This window comes from Lissotriton vulgaris, chromosome 8 (assembly GCF_964263255.1).
Source record: "Lissotriton vulgaris chromosome 8, aLisVul1.2, whole genome shotgun sequence".
In the NCBI taxonomy this organism is placed as follows: Eukaryota; Metazoa; Chordata; class Amphibia; order Caudata; family Salamandridae; genus Lissotriton; species Lissotriton vulgaris.
Genome location: NC_141696.1, coordinates 1173129513 through 1173155909, shown reverse-complemented (window position 1 = coordinate 1173155909; position 26397 = coordinate 1173129513). Strand labels below are relative to the sequence as shown.

Here is a 26397-nt window from a genome sequence, read left to right as displayed (position 1 = left end):
CCAGGTTTTTCACCTGTTCCGAGGGGATAGGGGTGAGTCCCAGTGCGGGAGGCCACCACGCTGAGGACCATATGGACGGAGCTTTCCCCACTACTAGAAGCTCGGTTTTACTCGTGCTAAGGCGCAGGCAGTTGTTATTCATCCAGTCTGCTAGATCCCCCAGACAGGCGGAGAAGTTAGCAGCCACCTCCTCCGGGGGCTGAGATAGTGTCACCACTAATTGCGCGTCATCCCCCTGCCTCAGTGATCGTGCCTCCGATTTAATGGGGGGGCAATGGACGTGGATCCTACGGTCAGCGAGGAATGAGCTTAACCAACTCATAAGCTGGTCCTGCCACACCTGCCTCCCTAAGGCGGGAGAGATGAAGAGGATGCGAGACGTGTCAAACGCCGCACTCAGATCTAATAGCAGCAGGGCGGCTGTCGGCCCCTCATCCACTCTCCCACGCTGCAGTTCCGTGGAGAACAGTAGCGCCAACTCCGTAGAGTAGTTAGCCCTGAAATCAGACTGAGTAGGGTGAAGAAGCTGGCACTCTTCTACATAGTGATTTGAGTAGCTCTTTCAACTATTAGTATTACACTATAGTGCTTAATGAGGTGTTTTGGGCTTCGTGCGCACAAATCCAATAATCAACTTGTTTTTGTTTCTTCTGAAACATGGCTTTGTTTTACATGTTTAGCTGCCTGTCTTAATTTGTGTAAAATGTGCTTTCGTGTGCGAGGGAAGCAGCCGGCCGGATTGAATTATCTAGACTGATAGCCTCTGGTCACCCCGGAGACCAGGCCAACGCACATTCTGGTGCCCCTCCCAATTCCCACCCCCTCCCCACCCTTCACCCCCCTGCCCCAGGCAAGAAAGAATGCAGTTACTGCATTGGCCACTCTGAAATCTGGCACCTCGTCAAGAAGAATGTAGCCGTTCAGTAGCATTCTTATGCTCGAAGTATGCACTCCTTTCTGTGTCCAGTTGCAGCATACTGTTTATCCCATCCTTTCAAAAATCTGGTTTAGGATGTATAGGGTGAAGGAGGGTGTGACAGGAGTATCTATGATTTCTTTGTTTTATGCATTATTGCTTGCTAGAAGAGAGATCTGTCGCAACTGGATAGGTGAAACACTGCTGCAGCATGCAAATAGTTAGTATATGTCAAGAATGGGCTTGTTGTTGGGTAAAAAGAGGAACAAATTCGGGGAGATTTTGGGTAGGGGGTAACCGAAGCCAGTGAGTGGCTTAAGGATAGTAAGTAGGTAATAAGATTACGCCAATAGCACTCTCTGATTCAGCTGCAATGGGTCCCCGCAGTACATTTCATGCAGCCGCCAGAAAATCAGATGCTGTCTGAAAGAGATATACCAGAAGGAGGATGGTGGTGGTGGTGGTGGTTTTTTGACCTGCGCCCCCCCAGGGGTGGGGGTCTGTGGTCTTCCCCGTCGTAGAGGTTTGGCAAGGGTAAAAGTTATCAATGCCGGAGGCTAATGAGGACATAAAAAAAGACCTGCGTGAACTGTGCACCTGTTCTGAAGGAACTCCAAAAGAGATTACTCTGAGGTCTCTGGAACCACCAAAACCAGACACCTGAAGCAACCACTGCACCCATCTCCAACAGTCTGAGTTGAAGAGGGCCACCAGTGTCAACAAGGTCCCCCAGCCCTCCAGAGCTTGAGACCATCATAGATTCACCCCTCTGTACTTCCCAATGAAACCTTCAGCCTCTGTGCGCCAGCCCCCTCAATTGCGACTGCTCCGTTAAGGAAAAACCCGACATCTAATGATACCTCTGTACCCGACACCCCTGGGCCTTGGTGAATACGACCAAAGGTGTCTCCCCTGTCCCCAAGCATTGCAAGGCCTGAGCCCACATGCTGGTTCAGCTCAACTGGCTTCCTAGCCAGAGCCTCCAGCCTCTTTTTGCAATGACAGATTTCCATTGAATAATATAGGGCGCCCAACGCGATTTACACCCTGCACCCGGACGCCCTTGTGCTGCTGCTGGTGTGTTGCTTGTGCTGCCTTGGATCTTGCCCTTAACTCATGGAGATTGGTCTTGTAAGTCAATGTACTCTACCTGTTTGCAGAAGTTGTTCTTCCTTCCATAGGATAACATTGCTCTGTGCCCACTTTTTCAAGTGAAAAGAATTCATATTTAAAAACGTACTTACCTGACCAATTTTTCTCTGAAGCCTGCCTAAATATAAAGATACTTGCTATCTTTATAAATTTGTGTGGATCTTCTTTTTGAGTTGTGTGGGTCATTTATTGATCACTGTGTGTATTTGCAAATGTCCTCTGTGTTAAACCTAAGGCTGCTCTACCATGCTACTCCCTGATAGAGCACTTTGGAATGGCAAAGTAAGCCCCGGTCCACTAGTAAGTGAATCCCTGGACTCTTTACTACTCTTTGCTGTTGGATCTCTCAGCAGCATTTGATATTTGATTTGATATAGTGTCTCCCTCCTGCCTGCTACATAGATTGCACCTGGCGGGTATGAGGGACTATACTCTGGCACTGCTGGAGTTATTTCTCCCCAATCATACTATTACAGTGAACTGTGGGCAATTCAAGTCAGAAGCGCACCAGCTGCCTTGTGGGGTTTCACAGTGCTCGTCGCTCCACTCAGCTTTGTTCAATCTGTAAGCTGCCCTTTTAGCAAATTTGATAAGATCTTTTGGGTTCCAAGTACTGTCATATGCGGATGACACTCAAATGCTGCCTGATAAAAATTGGCAGCTGGATGAAATAAAATTGGCTAAAACAAAATGCTGGCAAGACTACTGATCTTTCGTGAGCAAAAATCTGTATGGTCTGAATTGTGGTGGCCTGAAACTTGTGGTCCATTACAAAGTCCGGTCACCGAAGCTAAGAATCTAGGAGTTACCTTTGACAGTACCCTCTCTTTCAACTCTCAGGCTAAGAAGACGGTGAGCGTCTGTTTTTTCATCATCAGAATCTTGAAAAAAGTATTTCTTTTTATTTCTGTCGAGCTTAAGGTAGCAGTAGCCATCGCCTTGAATATCTCTCTGTTGGTCTACTGCAACTTGCTGTATTTTAATATAAATCTACCCTTAAAAGACGTCACTTTGCTAAAAATGCAGCTGAATGCTTGATTCTGGAAAGCCCTAAACGTTCTTTGGTTAGGGAAGGTCTTCATTGTTGCTGATCAGGAGACGTAGGACGTTAAAGCTTTGTGTCTGGTTCACACTGCCCTGCACTCGCAGGGCCCGCTTGCCTTAAGATCATCTTTCCAATGGAATATTCTGAACAGACTGTTGAGATTAGGAAGGTGAATACCCGAAGGTTCCGGAAAGGCAGCTGGGGAGGACAAACGTTTTTGGTGGCTGCAGCTAGGTTGTGGAATGCGTCACCTCCGGACATTGCTAGTATCTCCCCGACCGACTATTCCGTAAGAAACTCAAAACCTGGCTCTTCTTTCTTTCACGATGACTAGTGGAGTCCTCCTGCGTGTTTGTGCTCCTTTCATTATGGCTAGTGCTTTGACACCCTTTGGCATAATGTGCTGTGCAAAGTACAAATACAAATTTACACAGTATATCAGCTTATTGACATATAACAAAGCGCCAGCTTCATACAATCAAATAATGCTCAAGCATGTAAAAGCATTTACAATTAGGGCAGACAATACCTGTAGCAGCACTTCAAAAATCTAATGTTGGGAAATAAAACCTGCATCGGTTTTGGAAATTTTATTATTAAGCTATCCACAAAAAGTAGTGGTATTATCAGGGGGTTAAGGCAATCCGAAACCAAACACACTCTGGAACTGGATAGATTGCTCCCAATGGACATACACTGACCAAATTGTAGGTCAAGAAGGAAAAATATTGAAAAATAATGGAAGGAATCATCAACATGCGTCTGATCATTATCTGTATGTAGGACAATAAAGCATATTTCACTATAAGATGGTGCACCAATAACAGCACTTTGATGTGTATGTTTTAATGAGAAGATTTCATTTAAAAATCAGTTCACGCCTAGTTCAATATAAAGAGGCAGTAGGAGAGTAGGGTCTGCTCCTTATGGTTACCCCCACTTTTTGCTGTGTTTCACTTGTTTTTCTACTTTAGTATGGCTGTGGCCCTGCTAATCAGGACCACAGCCTAGCTGTTCTCTCTCTAAATTGATACCATGTACTTTAGGTACATACCAGATTGGTTACTGAGTCACCCTTATGAGTCCCTGTATATGGTACCTTAGGTACCCAGGGCATAGGGACACCAGAGGCCTACCAGGGGCTGAAGCATGTATTGTGCCACCCCTGGTTAGCCTTCCAAACGGACACCCCAGTTCTGCACTTGCAGCCTGGGTAAGGTAGAGTAAGCACCCCTTACTTAGATATATTATACCTGTATCTACCTTTACATATAGACACATAGTATCCTATAAGTCACTCCTATGGCAGGCCTTGACAATCCTGAAGAAGGCAGAGTGCTTGGTTTTGCGTGAGAGGGTGCCCTAGCATGACCTGAGCCCCTCTGCAGCTTTCGGAAATATCTCCTTATAGCTGTTCTATGATATAGCCATACCATATACTGTTAAGTGCATTATAATCCTCATGGTTAATTCTACCTTTGGTTTGGCTTTATCAAAACAGGTCGTGTAAGGTGTCATACACTTTGGAATACTACCCCCGCCAGTTCTGGCTGGGTTAGCATTTCACCCTTCTAGAGGGAGAAGACATGTACACACTGGTATACACGGTTAAAGTAAAACAGAGCCCCAGGATCACAAAATGGATGCTGCTGCCACAGACACGAGTCTGCCCTCCTGCTGCTGGACAAAACTCTGGCAGGGGAGGCCTGGACAATAGGTTCCTGTCGAGGGAGGTGCTGGCACCTCCCCAGACAGGCTTTAGTGTATTGGGGCATTGTGGGTTGCATTCAGTGAATGCTTTTCAGACACTGCCTGGGTCACACAAGGCGCTCCATGCATTTCCCAGTTCATACCGGTTGCTGGGGCACATAGCCCCAGCTCTGGTGCGAAACTGGAAGAGTTAGTCCAACCCCTAAACTTACTATAAGAATAGGAACCCAGTCCCTAGGACTTTAGAATACCCTGGACGAAACTCTGCAACATATATCTTGGATCTTCGACATTCCATATCGACTGGAAGACGGAAAAAATCTCCCTTGTGGTCAAGGAGTGACCATCCTGTTCAAACAGGCACCAACAGCATCTTTGCCGGTCTGCATTTTCGAGGCTCCCGCCGGATCCCGAAGATTCTGCCACACAGGACACGGACTTCCAGACATCTCTGAAGCTGACACGAGATCCCAGCAAAGCTGAGACCTGTAGCTGACACGAGAGACGTGGGACCGGAACTCCTGGACATCCTGCATTTTTGCAACTGCACCTACTTCCCGAGGTATCCCGAAATTGTGCATTGGGGTATTTGAAGCCCCCGCCCGAGCATCTTTTGCACCGAAGTACAGAGGCCAGCACTCCACGAGTGACCTGTGAGCCCCCATTATTCACCGCAGCTCGAGGCTCCTTCGCGGTTCCTAGTCCGTTAAGTAGTGAGCCCCCACGAAGGCCAATCCTTTGTTTCCTGAGCTTTCCTGGTTGCTCCAGATGTGCTCTGACTCCCCTCCAAAGGAGGAGTCCCTCAGACCTTGCTGGCCTGAACCGAAGCTAATCTTGTCATCTAGCATGGGTTGCTGTTGCCAAGGGTTGTTGGGTCCATCCGGATTCTGACACTGCAGCACTCTATATCCTTTGTGGGACAGCTCGAATCCAGCTCCTGGTCGTTGACGACGCCTCCTGGACCTCGTGGCTGAAGAGTCAAGCTTAACCTTTTTCACCTGAAAACACCAGACATTGGTTGGCATCTTCTTATCGCCATCCTGGTCACTGGCTAGTGACCCAGACTGTCCACTCTGCTTTCAGGTTCTTCACAGCTCCGATCCACCCTTGAATCCACCCGGACACTTTTCCTCTGGACGCCTGCAGCATTTCTTCGCAGCTCTCCATAGGAATCAAAGACAAAACCAGACACCAAAAGACACCTATGCACCCAGCTTCCCTGGATGAGGTAACACGAGTACTCCGGTGCTCCCGTGGGTCTTGACTCTCGAAGTATCCTAGTCTAAAAGGGTTCCATTGTAGTTCACCTCTAAGTGCCCTTTATCTTTAAAATTGTAACTTGTTCGTTCTCCATAGAAAGTCAATGGTGATCCGCAGCTGTGTTTAGACACTGCACGCATCCCCGTGGGCCTCCTGTGTCCCTACCTTGGGTGGTTCCTGGTAGCCCCAGCGGTTCTACAGTCCCTAGGCCTGCTTTCTAACCCTCACGTGGTTCTTATAACACTATTTTAGTATATGGTTTTGAGGCCCCTATGGCATAACGTATACTGTGCAACTTATTGTATGCTAATTAAGTTCCTTGTATTGTACTTTTACCTCTGACCTCATAAAGAGTCCAGAGGGGTTGTGTTTAGAATAAATACATATGTATTTGATATATACCTTGTGTGGTGTACTTTCATTTGGACATTCAAGAGATTATACCTGGTAAAACAACTTGCTTTACTCACCTCTAAGTCTTAGCCTGAAAGCTGCTCTCCACAGCTACCACTAGGATAGCTTTCTATAAAGGTTGACTTTAAACCTACCATCAATAAGGGTCGTTTGGACTGGTGCAAGGTGCCCACTAGAATAGAGGACATCATATGCCAGGCCAACTTCTCACAGAGGCACAGTAGATCATAAATCTATATATATTTCACTGGTAACACAAATCATATGCAAAACTCAAATGGGAACACAACCATATAAAATAAATTGAAGAACGGTAAATTGGAACTTGAGAATCTGATAAAGTGCAATGGGAGATGAAATTTTATCATAAGAATAGAGGGTAAAATCAGTCCATTAAAGTCCCATTTTGAAACATCTGTAGAAGATAAAATGAACGTACATAAGAAGGAAGGCAATTTCAATTATGGTTTCAGTAACAGGAGACAAAATCCCACTTACTCAAGGGCAATGAGAAACAGGGATTAGGCGAAAATCAAGGCAAAATTGAAACAACGCTGCATCGCAGTTATGTACTCATGTTGTGTGAACCGGAGTCATGACCGACTCCTGTGGGCAGGGCAGCGTCCAGATTTGTTACGGAAGACAGTTGGTCAGGCACCACTAACTTAGGTTTAGCTTCAGAGGACCATAGAGATGCCAGCACAGTACATTTACACCATCTCACATACAGCACAATTAGTATGCTGTGCTGGATCTTGAGGACACGATGGTGCAGAGAATCGGGCAGAGTGCTCGGGCATAAACGAGAAAGAGGTGAGTAAAATCGTGAGAGATACCGCACAGACCAAGGGGATAGGATTCTGTTAACCGGAAAACATCAGGTTTCCATTGATAAATAACTCCAAGCCTTCATACACTCACGCATCACAACATCACTGAATCTGATTCAATACCACAGGAATTTAGAAACAAGCATTTGCAAAGCATTTGGTCTCGCATTTACTCGAGTTTGAGCTTTTGGCATTCTAAATAACAATGCCTTTTGTTTATGATTTGGTTTTTAAAACATAAATAAAAGGCATTGACAATTACAATACTAATAGCTTAAACTCTCGCAAGTTGCAAGACCTATTGCATTACAATTGCTTGTTTTATTTGTAAAAGCAAATTCCTGCTTTGGGATTTAGGTTTTGAAAATAGGAAGAAAAAATTAAAGTGTACAGCGCAGTGTTGTCATGTTGAAAGAGCTGCACAGCACATTTTCAATGCATTTACAGGATCTTCCTTAACAGAGTTTCCTCTAAATGCAAGAGAGGTATGCAGAGCCAAGGGACATCTCTACCTTTGGCAGGCAGAGTCCCCTCACTATGGCGGGAGTAAATTAATACACCAAGGCGACTGTTCCAACACTGCCTGCCTAAATCAAAAATCAGGCCCTTAGTTTGTGGGGTGGTGTACCATAGCTGAGAAAGGTAGACATATCAGGTGGTAACTGACCAAATCAGGTAGGCTAATTAAAACAGTGGTGAGTTTCAGTTTGCAGGAATTGTTATATTGTTGGAATGAGGCACCTGTTCATTGACATATTCTGGAAGCATGTAACGTTTTTTCCAATACTATTATACGTTTGCTTCGATCAAGTACACTAGGCCCTATCATGGTTAAGAAATATAAATGGCGCAAGTCAAGCTTTGATCTTCAATTTGCCCGCATACACTCTCTTCACAATACAGAAGTTGTTGTGCTGTTAAGGTGCTACAAATAAACTATTCCTGCCAGGGAGGCGCAGGTACACGACAAGGCATGGGAGGATCTAAGTCTAACAAGTATTTCAGAAATCAAGGTTTATTCTGGCAGTTTGCCAACAGCTCCTATTATCATGAAGGGCCTGTAGTCCCATTAGCTTCCAACATAAATGGGTGAACCTCTTTAGAAGTATGTATAGATCTAATGAAATGAGCATTAATAAGACAATAATGTCATCTACGAAGAGCATGGTCTTTCATATGCAGGAGGTAATTAAATACGTTTGAGTGCTTCTCTGGGAAATCACGGGACCAGACAAGATTTCTTCATATTTATTTGAGCACAAAATGGATTTGTGGGCCCCGGTGGTGACTGATGTCCTGAATGCCAACAAATAGTTCATCCATATCAAAATCGGGATCAGAATCTATTTCAATTCCAGTCTTTAAAAAAGCCACTAGGTCTCGGCGATGCGAGAGCTATTGACTTTCTCAATGTTAAGGCCTTTCAGCCAAGTAGCCTAAGAGCACACAGTATAAGTAGGGAAGCCCTGATTTACACTTGATTTCTCTCTACCCCTTTATTTTTGTCTATTTTCTGTTTTGTAGAAAGGACATTATGGCGGCAGCTGGAAAGACATTTACCAAAATGCATAAAGAAATAACTAAGCAGGATGCTGAGATAGAACCATGTTCGAGTTTGGACGTCAGCTCAAAATCGTGTGATCCTGCGCAACTCCCTGCCTAAATAAATAATACAACCTTGTGTAATGCAGCAGTTTCTCATGTAAAGTGCTACAAATACCTTTGGGCTAAGTTTGCACTATATAAAACTGCAAAACTAATAATGATATTTGTCAATTTATATCCATGGATTAGATGAGAAAATGGGATTTTTTGGTTTGCGAAATTAGAAAACTAGTAAATTCTATATTTGGAACTAACTTTATGGGGTTGAAGTATCGTTTTGCTTTAAAATGGTGAATGAGGGAAGCATAGTATGTAGGTTGTTTTTAAGGGGGGGTGAGCACCTTATAAAGACTGCTTGGGTCCGTGAAAATACATTGTCGACATTTTTAGAAGCAGGACTTTGATTGGACCCGGACTGTGTGGAGGAGTGGAAAAGGGTTAGAGGGAAGATGAAAGCACTGCTTGTGGGAATGTGCAACAGCAGCTATGCGATTTAGACAAGATTGTTTAGGTTAAGGACTAGTCTGTGCATTGTTTACATTACAAAGACGGGCAAATACCAAAATCAGTGCACCTCTGCAATCGCTGACTCACAGCAAAGGGGTCGTATGTAGCCTAAATGAGGTGTCGACATTTTGTGCAACATTCGTGATTTAGGTCTAAACTAGAAATCAATGAGCTTTGTTTACGTTGCGTGTCATGCAGGGAATTTTTATTTGTTCAGAATCGAGGATCTCTTAAGAAAGGCCAGTTTGCATTGTTGGCATTGAGTGTGTACTGACAGACTTGCAGTAGGTTTCCCACACAGGCCGTGTCCAGAATCACAGGACGTCGAGCTGCTGCCAAGATCCCAAACTAGTTTTCCATTTCTAAATTCGCAGCCCTCACTGCAATGTCACATCCTCTCACTGCTGTTCACTGCAGCTATGAATATAACTCACAAGTGTGCGGTGCCAAAGGCAGCATCCATATCTCAAACTGTAGATAACCAACAGACAGTGTGTGGCACGCACTGTCATGTAGTTTAAAACAAACACTGTGCACTGCAGCTGCAACTGATCAATAAAGAGAGCGGCGTTCTAAGCAGCCACTGTGTTTAAAACACGAACGCTGTGCACTGCAACAGAAAATAACCAATAAGTGTGTGGCGCCACCAGCTGACCCCGTGCTGTGATGACCAGGAGGTCACTCCTGTGATTGAGGAGGAGATCTGGGCCTGCGAAGTCACGTATGCCAGTGCAAAGAGTGAACCTTTATTTGCTGTGGGAGGAAACAGAGACAGTCCGTCTGCTCCTCGTACCTCCTTGTAACAGCTGCCATGAGGGAGCAGTGCAGTCATGGGACACCTGGCCCCACAAGGTAGTAGAGCGCCGCAAGAAGAGCAGCCTGGCTAGTGACGAGGTACCCGCCTGGCTTATGCTGGAGCTAGCGGAGCAGCCCAACTAACTTTGCCCAAGAAGTAGGTCGGAAGTGGGGGCACTTAGCCTGCAAGTCGTGCAGGGGTTGGAAACACTACTTGTCCTCCAGCCCCCCCAATCCTCCCCTGGCCCTGACAGAGTAGACATTTCGGCACAGAATAAGCTACCCTGCCACCCTGAGCGAGGTTGAGAAAACAGGAAGTGAAACGCATGCCGGCAGAGGCGAAGAGCATGGCGCACTGCGGTAGCGAAGCTGCTGAGGTCCGTGTGAGCTGACTGCACTCCAAGTAAGGCAGCCCAGATGAAGCTAACCACCGCTGGACAGTATAAGCCAGCCCTGCTGTTCAGTAGAATAAAAACTATCATTCCCCACAACCTTGCCTCTGATTCACTCACCCGTTTCTTACCAAGTGGTGCATGGAGGCGAGTGATACATCGGTTGCTGCCTGCTGCACCTGGGAGGGGCCAAGCTGTCAGGCCCATTAGTGTCGAGGACCAGCCTGCAAGTGTAAACGGCTGTTTTTAGGCCCAGTGGTCCGTGTCTGTTCCTGCGAGTCTGCAGCGACCGCTCCACGAGGTGTTGGGACAGCAGGTGTGAAAATGCCAGCAGTGAGGAAGAAGGCGACCACAGCGCCACATAGTGGAGGCTCGCTACATCACACACAGCAACAGTGAGCTGTATGAAGCAGCCCTGACAGGGCTAAGACTGTAACAAGGCGGCCTGGAGCGCGCCTTGGAAGAGACGCGGGAGGGCAGGAGCGTGACGCCGTGAGCGTGCACGTTGGCATACCCTGCGGCTCACGCGTTCACAGAACGGTGTCTGCTCGTGCACCGGTCTGTACCACTTGGGGAGGCCTCAACAACGACAAAGGCTCGCTAGCGGCAGCGCTTCGCGCTGCAACGCCAGGCGAGCCCTAAAAATGCAGGGCTTTAACTATATTATTTTACAATTCATACATTTAAAAACCGTATTCCATAACATAACCAATGTACGAGCATGGTCACTGGACATTATTGAGTACGTTCAGTGACACATTGTTATTGTCCATGTACTGTGGATCATCTTTGACAGAATCTACAGTGCATGGACAATACCAATATGTCACAATATGCCACTTAACATACTTGTTACCATCCAGTGACACTTGGAATGAGAGTGTATTTTATATCATAAAGCAAATTGTAGAGTCTTGAAAATGATCTCCCTTTTGTTATTGCCCTCTATATTGTTTTTGTCCTGTTGGTAGATTGGTTATGCTATGAAACGATGCTTAAATATATGAGTGTTAAAATAATGAAATTAAAGCACTGCATGTTTTTTCAAATTCCCGTGTATTCAATCAGATTGAGTGATATTATGATGTGTGAATGTATGAAGGATTAGAGCTAGTTATCAAGGGGAAACCTAAGTGTTTTCTATAAAGTAAAAGGAGGAACAATACATTTCTTGATTGATGCGCACGCCCTTTCCAAAGACCACTATAAACACCAGAACACTCCTTTGAAGTTAAAGGAGCCTGGTGTGGATCACCTCCCTCCAAGCCTCAGAGGTTGACTGGGCGGGCTAAATAGGAAAAGAGAGATGCAAAGAGTAGCCAACCTCCCTGCTAAACCTACATATACAAAGAGTGGGAGCTGCCTGAAAATGAGAGATGCTGGATATAGAAAGGACCACCATTTCTTTGCTTCAGGCAAGAAGCGAAACTTTAATTCGATTCAGGAGAGAATGAATTAGGGACTGGGAACAAACTGGTGAAGGGGAGGAGATGTTGGATTTAGAAAAAATGATTAATTTCCATAATTTATTATTTCGGTCTCTATGGCCTCTAAAGGAAGACTTCCACCTGTGTCTCATCACAAACTGGAGTAGTGGGAAAGATTATTGAAATCTGGATGTGGAAGCCTTGACCAGAAGAGAGAATCTTGGAGTGAAGTTCGACACTGGCCTCACCCGAAAGCCCCAGATTCTCGGCCTGGCTGGAAAATGCTTCGGTCTTCTCAAAATGATCAGGAAATTTCTCCCTCTGCTCTCACAGGCTCACAGAAAAATTACGGTGCAGGCTCTCATAGGCTCTCGTTTGGATTATGCGAACGTGCTTTATCTCGGACTTCCGGAGTATCTTCTTTCACGCTTGCAAATAGTCCAAAATTCGGCTGCATGAGCCATTTTTGGCCTTCATCGGAGAGCCAGGGCCTCAGATCTTTTGAAAGCCCTCCACTGGCTTCCGATTCGGAAACGAATCGCTTTCAAGGCACTCACGCTTGCTTTCAAAGCCCTTAATGACACCGGCGCCAAATACATCAGGAACCGGCTGGCTTTTCACCAGTCATCCAGATCGCTTAGGTCAGCTATGCTGGCCTTGACGTCTGTTCCGGTCATTAGGCGAGCACGCATTGGTGGCCGTTCTTTTAGACGCCTGGCGCCACAATTGTGGAATGCCTTGCCAGTGTCTCTGAGAAGGAATGTCAACCTGTTAGCCTTCAGGAAAGATCTTAAGTCCTGGTTGTTTGTTCAGTAGTGCCTGTCAACTGCCGCCTGCCTCTGTTTCGCTTTGGGTTTGAAGCACCGGGACACTCCTCGGAGTAGCTGAGCGCTATGTAAAACTCACCCTAACATAACATAACATAACAATTGGGAAATACATTAGGACTTGTTTAAGAGAAAATAACCACATTTATCAGGCGTATGAAGAAATACTATTGTATGCGCTCTCAAACTGTGGAAGACAAAATAAAATACCTAGTAACCTTAAGTACTGCTGTTTGCAACGTGACAACCATGCTTTGTTCCCAAGACTAAGTGTAGTCTAAACATAAAAGTCTAGGGCATAAAATTAATTTGACAAAATCTTTCGTTATGTAATATGGCCTGAAGTACGCAAAGTCTGGAAAAAATAGTTTAGCAGGGATGGAAGTGGCAAAAGTCCAACATTTTACCTATCTGGGTATCCCTATAGAGGACGCAAACAAGTGGAAGTTTCTTTACATGTTAGGTCCCTTCAATTCATTAAAAAAACGATTGATTAAGGTTTCTGTTTTGCAACAAGACTAGGCCATAAGTCACCGAAGGAGATCCTGAATTGCAATCAGCACTTATGGTGCTGGTTTATGGGTGTACGCTGTAGGGAGCTGGCTCTACATATATACTACACCAAAGTAAGGTATAGTGTGTACAGAGTCCAGTGGATCCCCAAAAGTAGATAATATTATTCTCTCTATTTGTGGTAGTGTGGGCGAGCAGAAAGGCTTTATTAGAGGGTAGTGTTAAGTATTTATTGTTAACACTCGGGCAAAAAAAAAATCATACACTCACAGACTGAACTCTGACCAAATTGTTTGTATAAAAATATGATGTAGTTGCATTTTATTTCTAGAACAAAGTCAAGCCTGATACAGGTAAGTGTAATAGTACTTTACAAGAATAATATAGTCAAATACAGTTTGAATGCAGTTGGATGAAACTGGATTGGTTACAAAGTCCCTTCTTCTTAAAACTGTTGGAATTACTTTGTAAATTACTATTGAGATTACGTTGCAAATTACTTTTCCGATTACTTTTTAAGTAACTTTTTCTACTCAGTGAGATATGCCTAGATATCATACTGGGACATTTATTACATAAAAGGTGAGTAACTCAGTTTTTGTGATATATACACTTTCTTAAGGTTTCATACAATTTTCCGGCTCCACACTTGCAACATTTTTCACAGAAAAACAGTCCATGCAACCCTATAGGAGGAAATGAAGTTATCGATTCAACAGTAAGTACTTAGTTTTGGGAGTTAGTTTTCTGGGGTTAGAACAAGGGTTCCCCCAGGGTCAAGGATGCACTCTCAAAACAGGACCTTTTTGAAATAACAAAGAAGGGTCTAGTTGAAGGTTGGTTATGTAAAAACGAATTTGACTTTTTAAATAGTGAACAAAATAAAATACCGAACATCTATGTTCTCCCAAAAGTTCAAAAGTCTATGACCAATCCGCCAGGGAGGCCAATTGTGTCTGCATGTGGCTCTATCCTAGAGCCACTTGCTAAATATGTGGACACATTTTTAATTCCTCTGGTAAAGAACACCCGAGCATTTGTGAGAGACACTATGGATTTGATATCTAAGGTAAAAGGCTTATTATATAATCCAGAGAAACAACTGCTAACTACCTTCGATATCGAATCATTGTATACGAAGATACCCCAAGATGAGGCCTTGGTAGTGATGGGACATGTTCTAGATTTACGAGAACGCCCACATCAGGTTGCAACTGAATTCATAACATCATTAGCAACACTTTGTTTAAAGAATAATTTTTTTAATTTCAAAGACAATCTCTGCTTGCAAATATCAGGAGTGGCCATGGGCTGTAGTTTTTCTCTGGAAATAGCCAATTTAGTGAAGTCACAATTTGAACTAAAATGGATATATAGAGGCACCAACCCCTTTAAGAACCAGGTGGAGTTTTGGTGTCGCTATATAGACGACAACTTTATGATTTGGAATGGAGATGAGGCACTGTTAACTGATTTTTACAATTGGTTAAATTGTAGAACTCAAGAATTCAATTTAACCCTATCAAGTGATCAAACTAAAATACATTTTCTGGATGTATATGTCCAGCATGAGGGTGGACAATTACAAGTGAGTCTGTATACAAAACCTACAGACCGAAAAACGTTATAGCCACCCCCGTACATTAAAAGAAAACTTACCATACGGACAATTCCTCCGTGTTAGGAGGAATTGTAGCAATAAGGATGATTATTTTTTCAAGCTATTGGCACGTGGATACCCAAAAAGATTAGTTAAAGTGGCCCTTAAAAGAGCTTGGTATACCCCTAGGGAGACATTACTGGTACCTAAAACAAAAGAGAGTAATGCACCACTAACATGTGTTCTTACATATGACCCAAGAGCCAATAGAGTTGAAAAATTGATTCAAAAGAATTGGAAGCTGATAGAAAATGTAGGAATTCCTAAACCGCTCTTCGCTTTCAAAAAAGTTAAAAACGTGCGCCAACAATTGGTGAGAGCGGCCAGAAAATCAGAACCCCCACAAAGAGATCTATTGAAGTTGCCCCCTGTAGTTAGACATTATCTGTGTCAAAATTGCTTGGCATGCGAACTGACGAAAGATTCCAAAGAGGAGGATATAAATGGCAAAACTTACTATCAAAGATCTTTCTCTAACTGTAATTCTAGAAATTTAGTATATTGTATTAGGTGCCCCTCCAACAAGTTTTATATAGGCCAGACTACTCAAGCCATAAAAAACGAATTTTGCAGCATAAATCAAGTGTGAAATGCAAAATACAGGGAGCCCAGTTGGTGAATCATTTTCAAACCTCAAACCACTCAAAAAAAGATATAAAATGGACAGCCCTATGTACAGTGGGAAATACAAACAGAGATGAGGTAGAGGCTAAATTAAACCGACTGGAAGCGAGAATAATTGAAAAATACCAAACAGCGAGGACAGTTCTTAATGATAAAGATGAAATCTGGGCTCTGCTACAATAACTGCATTGATGTATCTGACATAATTGTGAACTCGTAATGGTGATGTGTATCATCGTTTTGAGAAACCAGGAAAGATTGTAAGAAGTGACGACATCTCTCGGGGCTATAAGGTTGTGTGGTGTTGCTTGTAAAATATTCACAGTTCATTATTTCGTTGTTTGGAGGATAACCGATAATTCATGTTTTTAAAAAAAATAGGGTTGCTAGTGTTAAATTAGAGTCTGAGAATTGGTACTAGCTGCTGAATATTGATCTGGATATAGGGGAGTATATGAGACCTCTCTCTATTGCTATAGTTCTGCCGGCTTGAGGTCACGGTGTTTTCTTTAGTCCTTTCTTTATTTTAAGTATTGAAGCGTGAAGATTAAGAGACTTCCGCCCACGTGACATGTGGTATACTGTGGATCGGAATGACAAAGTTATAACTCGTATATGAGGTACAGTGCGATTAATATAGTTCTCGAAGAAAATTGAGGACATATACTTGGTATTTGTGGTATTTGTGCTAATTCAAGGTTTAGAACTAGGTCGTAACTGTTCATTTGGTTTGTTTGGTTTGTAGAAACGCTGTAATTTATTTACGAGCGACACATTGAGAACAATAAGAAGCGAGGCGGTCACAGTTGTATTGACGCTGAGTAAGTGGGACAGAGAATTGGTCTTTACTTGTCGACAGAGACGAGAGATTCTAGGTTTTGAGTACATCTTTGTCGTATTCATTTTTCAGCAGTTCCGATTGGTGGAACCTTTGAAACAGACAGACAGACTTGGAGCTGGAAGAGGCATAGGATTCAATATGAAGATGGTACTGAATATAGTTCTTTCCTCCCTAGTGTTGTTTAGACGTGGTTGTGCGGTGAAAATTAAGTCTGCCTGGATTTCTCAATTTTTTTCGCTGGCTGTGGGTTCTAGTACTCGTTTATGTACAGTAATTATAGTTTTTTCTTGAGAAAATAGATGCAGCCTTTCTTGTCTTCCCTATAAGTTCGGTGTTTTTTAAATTTTATTTTTACGCCGTGGTGTGTAAATCTAAAATATGCTGTATCCCTTCGAGGAAGCTGAAATAAAATGTATTTAGGATAATATAAATTTCTCAGTTGTATATTTGAATATGTGTATTTTTGAGTGTATATATTTAGAGCTGTGTCCCCAGTGTATATATGGAAATATTTAAATATGATATGTTTGATTCTTTAGGCGGAACCTTGAACGCCCTAGTCCTGATGAGGCCTGGAAATTAGAAAGGCTGAAATGCGTCAACACTTTTGTGGAAGGCACCATTACAAAATTATGAATATGTAAATTTAATTCAAAAGGAATACAAGAATACTAGAGGCTAATGATTGTACCTCGTATGCTCCTATTTTCTTTATGGTTACCTTTTTGTAAGGAATGTCTTTGGTTATACATGATTTAGAAGCATCCTTTGGTTAAAATAATAAGGGCGTGGACTCTTAAAAGGTTCAAGGATATATTTGTTGTACGTGTATAGATATATTGTGTTGTTTGTATATTTTATATATATGTATATATGTATAATTTGTGTGTGTATATATATATATATATATATGTTTGAAAAATAGCGAAATATAACGTATTTTCAATTTTGCAGAAGATGGTCTAATAAATAGAAAAGAAATCTTACTATTTTGAAATTTTTTTTTGTTTTCTTTCTGGGTTACCATTAGTTGAAGAGACTTAAAAAAGCTTTAGATTTCTTCCGGAAGAGAGTAAACTCAAATAGGTAGAGATATTTAATTGTATCTTTATTCTTTAATTGCTAACACTACCTTTCCCTAGGTATCCTCAAAGAACCCTCAGCAGCACTAGGGCGGCCGGCTGAAGAGTGCTGACCCCCAATGTTATCCAATGGGAATCCAATGCTCACGGCCAGGCCACAAGGTTGAGGGAGCACCGCTCCTGAACTTCAGCTTAGGGCAAAAGGGGGTATAGTAAAAACCACAAGGTGCACCCTCCGCAGCACTTCGGCGGCCGGGTGCAGGGTGCTGTTTTGGCATTGGGTGCCCTGTTACTTTCAATGGGGATTCTCTGGTTTGAACAAACACCGCAGAATGGGGCATGAATATCTTCTAGAGTCAACCAGCAGTTGGATTCTTCATACCAGCTCCGGTCATGATGATCCTCCAGAAAGGGGCTGCAGGCATCGTGAGGCAGGTCAGGGATCACCAGATCCCAGGTTAGGATTGCTGGGGAGACCTCCTTGTGGTGTTGAGCCACTCGAACTCGGGCCGTAGGCATCGGGTGCAGACTCACGGATTTGGCCAGAGTCTGTTGGTCAGCAAATTCGGTGCTCACATGAGACAAAGTCTGGTTATGGGAAGCTAGGGCAGGTCATCTGGGTTCTGGGGGACTGCTGGCTGCAGGACATCCCGGGATTTTGCTGGAAACTGTTCCGTGCCCTGGAGGTGTGCACAAAGAGTACCCTCATAGCAGATATAGAAATTCTCATCCTACCCAGGGAGAGTCGCAAGGTGCTCTGGTAGTGTACTGAGATTTTGTGGATCATTTGTATGACCAAACTCTTTTCTCTGTGTTGCGGAGAGCGGGTCTACTGACACCTCATGTAAAGTTCTGCTTTTATTATATCACTAGACCCTTGCGCTGTCATTCCATGTGCGTATCCTTCGTGTGTATGTGTGATGAATGTTTAACATCTGTATGATAATAGGGCCCCTAGAAAACCCAGTACGTATCATTTCTTCAATAGTCTATGCCATCTTAACATTTGTATTAGCTTTTTGAAATAATTAACTAAAGCTAAAACTTATTTTGAAAATACAAAATAGGAGTATGGTCCAAACTTTGGAAGCTGTTCTGGTCTGTAACGAACAATGACAATGAACTTGCACTGGCTTGGAAATCATAGGATAGAGAATAGGACATGCGCTACAGGTATGTAAAGTGACAGAAATTAGACTGCTCGAAAGGGATACTGTAGACATGCAGCCCAGGCAGCTGTGCGGTAACTACCAAGACGTCGGCCACTCTCTGAACAATGCCAGGTAAAGTTCTTGTCCTGTCCTGTGCTTAAGACCCATTCCATTTCCAGAACAAAGAGCACCATTGTTACTCTGCCTTGGTGAGCTGGAAAGAAAGATCAGAAACAGGAGTCAATTACATTTATGCTGGCAAAAATACATACAGATTCAAATATGTACTTACCAACTACTCAAAACACAACAGTTCAAAGGTATGTTACACTAAGACGTTTTTGTAGGTATTATTTCACTTTTAGTACACAACTGTATATAAAGAATATGCTAAATAAGAAGAACGGTACAGCAAGGTGATGCATACATATGCGATTATATGCCAATAAGAGGTTTGTTTTCCTCTGAGGGGTCCCTAACAACAAGCAACGCTCTCTACCAAAAAAAGTGAAACCATTTCTCCCATATAGTATCTTAAGAATTGCCATTATTAAAGCCATTGCACTCTTCCGTCTGGATGGTAGCAACGCATTGCTCCACTGCCTTTCAAACTCCACATGGACCTCCCTAAGGGCAGCCAGCACCCCACAGCACACCTAATCAGAGGCCTGGTGAAATATGACCACATCATCCTCAACCTAGTGAAACCCCTCTGGTTCCTTGCACTATCTTCAAAACCAATAGAATTAACTACAAAGTCATTGCAACGACACACCCAAAACAAAAATAAACAAGGCAACAGGCCTTCTTTATCTATGCACACAGGATCTGGAAAGACATTCTGGTGCCCATCAGGACTGGCTAAACTCTACTTCAATCTAGGACAGAGCTGAAGCCACACTGCTTTAAAGACTACTAGATCACAATGAAGAAGCAGCCAACTTCTCTCAGAACCCAGCCATCACTTCAATTATTTGTTGCCTGTATCTTTACCTTTGACCCTGAAGAGCACTCTTCTACCTTTCAACTACATTCACGTTCCAGAAATACTACATACATAACCCCAAAATTACCAGTAAACTCACTTGAAACTCTATACTATTGACAACTACCCTGATACAATTTTATGTTGTTTAATCCACGCAGCGCTTTGCTGACTGCTGCTGTAAGTGAGTCCCTGTCAGCATTCAAGTGGAAACCAGTCAGCAGTGGGTTTGTAGAGACCCACAACAAAAGGTGGTTGGAGACGCCAGAGTACCACTCGCATTCACCTACCCTCATCTAGATCTGTGGGGACGGAAGAATGGGGGACCTGCCCTTTAACTGCTTCTCTCATCTATTTGGCACAGTTGAGGCAGAGGGGAGGGATAAAAGTTCCTCGGATGCAACCACTTCCACAAGTGATGCTAGAGCACTGAAAAATAACTCTTGGTTTTTTTGCTGTGACTTAATACCAGTGATTAACAGTATTTTTAATGCAGTAATCACTCTAATGGATATTACTGCCTGACATGGAGAGTTATAATAAGTTATTTTACAGCTAGGCTCAATTTACACACATACAAGCATACATGCCTGACCTGCTGGTTCTTGGAGGATCCTGGTCTGGCCAGGGAAACTGCTGCCTGGTGTGGTATCACGCCTCCAGTCACTGAGCTCTCCTTCTTACAAGGACCTGTTGTATGTTCCTTTCCTGATCCAGTGTATATCTCACCTGTGGGGTCAGCTATTAAAAATGATATAAACGGCTACAAGGTATGCAGTAGAGGCTCACTAGGGGATATCCTTACTTTAGAAAGGCAGAAGCTGATGTTACACATTTGAGGGGATCTTAAATGAATGGGAGACTTCTAGTGAATGACAATGTGCCTCCTTCAGAGATGGATGACTACGTTTGAATATACCAAACCTATTTCTACAACAGAATACTAGCGGCACCAGAGAAGCATTCCTTTAGTTTCTCAATTGGCCAGCGAGCTGGAACAGCTTAAGCACTATAATGAATATGATAAGGGATGACTAGGAAGTCTCCATACTCTCCCACACTAAGAGAAATTACACTGTCAAACACCTCTTGCAGTTTTAGGAAAAAGTGGAACAGGGATTGTAGAGAAGACCCAATGGGTAATAAGTGGTCCAAGTCATGTCAACATATGGCAAAACTATGCAGCAACATCAGGTTCAAATTGTCTCCGCTCAAGATACTACACCACCCATACACAATTCCATAAAATAGGCCGAAGTAAAAGCAGCCACTGCCCTAAGCGTGGCAACCTAGAGGCTATGCTCCCCCATCTAATATTGGATTGTCCTTAGTTTATCACGTTTGAATAACAGCCAATTGACAGACTAAAAAGATACACTAAGCAGTATATACAGAGGATTCTTGCCTTCCGGGCCACTCTGTTTCCTACATAAAATAAAAGGGAAAAATGTTGTCAACACTTTTCCTGAGTTGAGCCTAAAGTACGTTTGCCAACATATGTCTAAGTCCCGAGTAACCTTACCTGCATTACTGGCTGATAGAAGTTATGGAAAGGATGAAGAGGTAAAACTACTTCTTGAGATTGTAAGTAGACACTATTAACTGGAATAATATCTTGCAGACTGGCTCTACTACACTACAAGGCTTATAATTCCCAATACCATCTATGACAGTTGGCATACAAGTGATTAACAATATACATATTGATTGGAATACAGATATTTGATATTTCAACAGCCCTGGATGTGAAACCATTAGAATACCTCCCCACAACTTGTGGGTTTTAGGATCTGTTGATGAACACACCATCAACTGCACGTCACAGTGATGGCCAGATGACCAATAAAATCAATTTAAAAATGTTACAGCGTGTCTGAGGGTTGATGAACTCTGTTGCATTAAAAGTAATGAGGACAACGGTGTCACACGCAATGCATATTTTGGAACAACTAAGGAATGAGAACACATATTCAGAAAGAAATGCCACTACTTAAGAGCATAATACTTGGGAAAACATACACTATCACTTTTAAAGGGTCCAAGTAATATTCGGAAATATAAAATATTTAGCACTTCGGTTGAGTTGTGCAACAAGAAGGTGAATTATTTTTTCTTGCTGTGACAGGTAGAGAAGAAAGAGGTATCAAAATCATGAAGTGAAAGTTGAGCAAACAAACCAAGACACAACTAGGGCTCACTGCCAGCGACTTGTACAGAAGACCGACTGCTCTTTGCATGGCATGCTTGACAGAAGGAAGATTCATATGCTTCTCCCCGGAAGGATAAGGTCACAATTTATTTCAGTTTAAATGTATGTTCTATGTCATAAAGAAACTTAGTAGATGATACATGGTGCTCACGAAATGTAAATACAATTTAAAAAGTGATGGACTTTAAGTTGAAATTGCAGCTCAAAAGACAACTAAATGTATAATGGTGCCTTAGTCTGACATTCACAGGGCAATCTACTAGAAAATTATATAAACTACTATAAAAAGGGGGTGAGCAATTGTGTGACAACATATTCAGCCTTCTTATCATGATTATAGTTGATGTCATGGGATAAATCATTGTTCTCAAGTACTCCTACCTGTTCCCTGGCATTTTAGTAGCTACAAGATTTGTAAAAGAGTTCAATGAACAAATAGTTGTCCAGTCCTATTACTCATCACAATGGTTAATTTCTCCCTTATTCGGAGCAAGACCAGTTCCATTAAAAATGCTGTCAGAATAAGATGCCGGCTATCCACATTTCAGTCAAACAAGGACTCACTAGTGGTGTCCCTGAACAAACAATATAACCTGTAAGTTAGCTAAAATATGACCCCAGACTATTTGCAAAGAACCAATGCCCTGATCTTGCCTTGTGCTGCCACAAACACATCCCTCTAGGATTGAAAAGACTGGTATCCAACCCTTCATATGGGAGGAGGTGGAAATGTCCTAACATAACAGGTGTATTTGAAAAGCGCACGTTCACCCCAGCAACGGGGCATCTTGGCGCTGAAATAACAGATGTTATTCGAGGTTGCCTCTCTTGTGTTCTTTTGAAAAGGAGAGATGTTACCGCAAAGCCATCACAATGTGGGCTGTCTCAGTGCTCTTTGCAGTATTCTCAAGCACACTGACCAAAAAGGTGACATTCATTAAAAAGGAGATTTAACATGATCTTAATATGGACACCCTAAGCAAAGCCTGTATCTTGAATAAAATTACGTTATTTATCTTTCATCATATGGTGCCTGCAGCATCTATGTTAGAAATGGACTTGCCCTCCTTGCACATATCTGGCACTATCTTACTTTCTAGGATGTTTCCAAGGCCTCCCATTTCCACCCCTGAAACTTCTCTCATCTTTAAAGTAAAGCCTGGAAGTCAGGAATATGCCAATCCATTGCAGTACCTGGGATTTTATGGAATTTACAGCAACAAAAAGTTTGCTTTTCTTGTCTGTGGGTGCTCTTGATTTCAGAACATATTTGTGAAACGTAGGCACGACTATCCAAATCTGACTCTACCTGGTGCAAATGTTAATGGGATTCTGAGGCGATACCTTATACTTGCATTACACACTTGGTGTGACAGAACAGGCCTTGAATGGTACAACAAAATTGTCCCTTGCTGATTTCAGAACAGTCTTAAGCATCTGCAGTTGCTAAATATTTTTTCAGTCCATTTTAATGTAACAATGAAGAAGTCATCTTTTCCTCCACTACCTTTATAGTGACACAGCAATAGTATGCCATTCTTTGTATTAACGAGATGGTAGTCATAGAGTGAGTCAAGCACATAACTGTCCAAAGCCCTATTCTCCTAACACTCTTCTATACGTTCTTAATCATCCAGCTTCTCTCTGCTCTTCACAGAATTTACAGGCAATGTTGTTGCAAGTGCAGGTGGTAAAAACTCTTTACATTTTGGAATCACTTTCTTTCTCTTAGGAATCAAGAAAGCGTGATGTTCTTGGGATTAGCCTCTTAGAAAGTGAGTTACCTAATTCTTTCATCTTGTTACATGAACTTTATGTCCAAACAGATTTGAAAATAGTTTGGCCATTATGTGTCTTATATCTGGAGATGAAATGAGCACCCTTCTGTCTAATATCCACATATGATTTATTGGAATCTAACTAAGCATCAGGTTGTAAGCTATATTATTATGGAAAGCAGCATAGCCAATTTGAACTTACACCATTAATCAAGGGTAATATACTGTTGTTCATACCCTCACGAACTGCTTTGGCAACTATAAGTTACAGTGCTTAAAGGTGGTGTTCTAAGGCTGGCCAACCTATCCTTGTTAAGGTCTTACACTGGAACAGGAAGGTTCATAGTTCACATGCAATTCACAAAAAGCAGTCATAATGAAATCAGGCCACAACATTATTGAACACCTCACGTACAACGTATTAGGTTTGGCCATTTTGAAGCCAGGCAGTGCTCACAGTTATTGTGCACAAGACAGTGACACACATACCACAATCTCATCAATACATTTTGAATGTACATTTTGGCCACCAACTTTACAGATACAGATCAGTGAAGCACACCCCAAACTAAACACTGGGCCTAAGAGTCATCAATAATATAACTGTGTGTGAAGTCATTCAGTGATATGCACATCATTCTCACTTATTCCATCCCTTCTGTTTTCAAACGCGTTTCTGCCATATGCAAATACAGACTACACACACTACAAGGATTACTTCATGAGCATTGTCATAACAACAAACTAGAAACTCCAGAAAGGGTATCAATGTCACAGTGGTGGGGAGAAGAATTGTATTATTAGGCTTATTTTCCACATAAAGGTTAAAATTTAAAGGAATAGTGATTAATGGGAAGATTTAAGTAGAAAAAAAGTTATGACATTTTTAGGGTGGTATCACCAGATGCATTCTAGAATGAAGCCCCAAAATGAGTTAAAGTGCATATGTTTATGATAGGGGAAGAGGAACAATGGGAGATTTTACTATTCTCAGACATGACAAGGGAGTATTTACTCACAAACTAGGTACTATTTGGGGTTTCAAAGACAGAATTTACATCAAGAAAGGAGATAGCTAGTAAAGCAAAAACTGAGAAATGTCCTTTCTCTTTAATGTGAGAGATGACTTAGCTGAGGAGCTTGTGTGTGATTTCAGCATAACTGAGCCATCAGAACCATCCTTATGGCTGTCTCCACTAGTGATAACATAGAAAGAAAATGGCAGTAAGGGTTTGTGTGGATCTTAGAAGAAATGTAGGTGCATCGCTATTCCTTCCCACATACTGATGACATTTGGGGGGTGAAGTTGTTTTAGCAAGCTCAATCTGACATCTGAGAATCTGAATCTAACCTTTTACCAACCTTTCAGTTTTGTAGCATGACGTTTGGGTTGGGATTAGATTCCCCAGTCTAACAAAGAACAATGCTTAAAGTTCTGGAATGATCTCTATACAAATGTTCCTCAAGGCATTTGTTTTAATATTTATATAAATGTTTAATCACATCACAAGAGCAGTGAACAAAGAAATTACTACAACAGGGATATATTCAAAAGAAGTTGTATTCATAAAAAGAAATAAATTCAATTCCGGTTCTTAGCAACACTGTCACTACTAATATTTCACAGCTTTATAGTAGTGTAACACCCTTTTGTCAATAAGTTTGATTCACAATTTCATGAATGTTTTCCATCAAAAAACCTTTGTGATAGTTTTAACACATATGTACAAAACACAAATGTCAAAGGAATTGACCGATGTAAACAAATACAAAACAGGTGTAAATATGATGATGTTTCTGTCTTTCATTGGTCACACAAATTCATACGACCACCCTCAGGACACAGCGTTGCTCAGTATCCAGACATTCCTACACAAAATAAAGACAATATGTACAGCAATGAATAACCCCTAGGTTCTAAAAATATCTGTATATCGTCTGCTCACACCGCAGTCCAACATCAGTGACTGGCCTACCAGGCATGTCTAAGTGATAACCTATATACCACCGATAAGCGTGGAAAAACAGAAGACCATAAACCAGTGGATAACACCCAGGTGCCAAACATACACACCCTAGTGACTAGCACCATAAAAACCAAATTCCGTTCTCTGTGTAACATTTCCTACTTCTCCTTGCCAGAAGAAACTCTGCGCAAAGATCACGAGTAGGGTCACTCAAATTTTCTGTCAAAGAATGTAATTTACTGTATTCAATGCCCATGCTTACTGTTTTACATTGGCAAAACCACAAAGAAAGTGAAAAAACGTATAACGCAACATCAATCAAGGATACAATGTAAAATAACAACAGCACCCTTGGTGGAGCATTACTTACTGAAATCTTATGCGCCAACTGACATGCAATGGTTTGTATTAGAGATGGCTAAGGGCTCTAGACGTTGTCGGAATGTTGATCGGCTGCTCACATTGAAGGAAAACAGATGCTTACATTTGAGCAGTATTTACTGTACCTTTGAAGACAGTTATTCATTAAGAGTAAGCCACTTGAATGGTAGAGTGGATATTATATGAAGTTAAAATTTATATTGTGCCTTACTGATTTGGAATTTAATGTTTAATATAATCTGAACCAGTAATATGTGTACAGTTATACAAACCTAAGAACAAATAATAGCTGTATTACAGTCCATCTGTTTTTAAACCCAATATGC

General features: G+C 42.2%; 1 protein-coding gene across 1 annotated transcript in view; it reads right to left on the bottom strand.

The window, feature by feature from the left end:
* The window catches only part of WDFY2 (WD repeat and FYVE domain containing 2), a 538880-nt gene that overhangs the window by 233806 nt on the left and 278677 nt on the right, over nt 1-26397 (bottom strand). The window contains exon 5 of the mRNA XM_086935032.1: nt 18815-18965. Coding sequence (XP_086791158.1) covers nt 18815-18965 — 151 coding nt within the window. The remainder of the gene's footprint in view (nt 1-18814; nt 18966-26397) is intronic.